At 22.4% G+C, this 2,176-nt stretch overlaps 1 protein-coding gene across 1 annotated transcript; it reads left to right on the top strand.

The window, feature by feature from the left end:
* Nucleotides 1-1,274: 1,274 nt before the first annotated feature.
* EIN_445300 (hypothetical protein) lies at nt 1,275-1,931 on the top strand (the record flags this gene model as incomplete). The annotated part of the gene is made up of 1 exon (XM_004253626.1): nt 1,275-1,931. The coding sequence occupies one exon, from the start codon at nt 1,275-1,277 to the stop codon at nt 1,929-1,931; it is 657 nt and encodes a 218-aa protein (XP_004253674.1).
* Nucleotides 1,932-2,176: the final 245 nt, after the last annotated feature.

Genomic DNA, 2,176 nt, shown 5'->3' with positions numbered 1-2,176 from the left:
TTTTACACAAAAATTAAAAAAATTATATTATTGTGGTTCTTAAACCAATATGAGTTACAATAAGAAATTAATTGAAACACAGATTCGAAACTTTCTTATTAATTTTTTTTTGAAAAAATGTAAATGTAGTTGAACTTACAATTATTGCTATAAAAATTTAATTTTCAGTTTCAATTTTATATTTCAAGAATTTAGAAACTTTAATATGTTGGATAATTTGAATAATTTATAAATTATTAATATAATTTAAATATTGTTTAATAAGTAATTATATTCTATAAATAAAAATATTATAAAAATTAATACACCAATTACAATTGTTATTCTACATAATAAAAAATGTATTAAAAACTATTAATTTATTTATATATTTTGTGTATTAAAACAAACTATTTTTTTAATATTAATGATTTATAAAAGATAGTCAACAAAACTAAAACTCATTAACAATGATTAAATATCTATTATTTTTATTATAATACGTCACCAATTTAAAATTAGATTTTTTGTTTTTTTTTAATTTGATTATAGTATAATTATAAAAATGTTATAATATTTTATTAACTTCAAGAGTTACCAATGTCTTTAAAAAAAAAATAAAAAACATCAAGATCAAGTCAACTTTTATGATAACTTTTGTAAACCGGATACATTATTTTTATAATAAATACCATTTAAATAACATTTCATTTTACAAACTATAAGTAAATATTAAAATTATTATATAAAAACTATAATTCACAAAAACGTAAATTGTGTTTTTATGGAAAGAAAAAATGCGATTACTCATCAATTTTTTTCTCTCAAAGAATTAAATAACAATGACGTGAGGCAAAATAATCATTTCGATGGTCTCATTATATAATCCCGTGAAATAGGTAAAATATCATCAAAAATAAATATAATATCAAAGGAGGATTGACAACAAAAGGAATCACAGTTCGAATAGCCACGGATAATAAACGTGTATAAATAAACCATTTGATAATAGTTTTTCAATTATTAACAAATAATAAAATGAGCACAGTAAAGAGTAAATGACTCAAATTAAAAAGTCATTATGAGACTATTTCATATAAAAATACTTCAAAAAATGAACAAAAGGAAGCTAAAGATAGATAAAAAAGATCGGGACAAAAGGAATACCAGGAATTAAATTTCGTATTTTTACTTATTTTAAAATTTTTAATAAATTAAATTCAATTTGTTGTTCTTTGATGATGTTTGGCATTTATATATAAAGGTCAATCGAAATAAATCAGTATTCAATTTAAATGCAAACTCAACAACTCAGTGCATTCACGAAGAAAAACATATACGAGGAATATCCCACTGTATTTTCAACTGTATTCTACCCGTTTAATTCTCACACAAGTGAACACAACAATTTAAAGAAAACAAAGAAAACTGAAGTTGTGAATGACTCTATTAATAATATTAGTCGTTTGTTACAAGCAAAAAGAGCATCTGCAGACAGAGATGCTGCTCAACAAGGATTTTTAATTTCAGTGTTGGCATTGAATGGATTTGAAGTGAAAATGAATAAGTTGTATAAGAAAGGGAAGACGACACACCAGTTATATGTTATTGATTTAATTACAAGAGAGGGTACAGTGTACTTTAACTTGAATGATTTTCATTTACCATCTGAAAATCTGAAACAAAAAAGAAGAAGCCAAGACGCTCTAACAAACAACATATTAATAGAAATCGCTGAAAAGTTCTGTGGCGCTGTTTTTAAATTGAAAAATGGGAAGAAATCGAATGTTTGTATTCCAATGAAGAGAATACAAACAGCTAATGTCAATGGGGTGTTTTATACTGCTGAAAAGATCTTAGTCGATGGAATTTATGAAAATGAAAATATCAGAGATAATTTGAAAGATGACGGTTTTGTTGTTAGTAACGAACAAATTAATTGCTCTTTGTAAATTAATGGAAAGAAAACGAAATGAAGAGTTCGAAGAATCTTAAAAATTGTTTAAAAACTAATTTATTGAATGTTTCTTCATTTCATCTATTTTTACTATTCTTAAACTAACAATTCTACTAAAATTAAATTATAAAAATAAGTTTATTTGTTCTAATTATTATTAATACAATAATGGTTATTATTAATTTAGTAGTTTTTTTATTTAAAAATTAAAATATTTATTTGTGAATTAGTTTTTATATT

Source organism: Entamoeba invadens (assembly GCF_000330505.1).
Source record: "Entamoeba invadens IP1 unplaced genomic scaffold scaff_1105074725525, whole genome shotgun sequence".
NCBI lineage: Eukaryota > Evosea > Mastigamoebida > Endamoebidae > Entamoeba > Entamoeba invadens.
The sequence above is the reverse complement of the archived record's forward strand: the minus strand, read 5'-3'. Positions and strand labels throughout refer to the sequence as shown.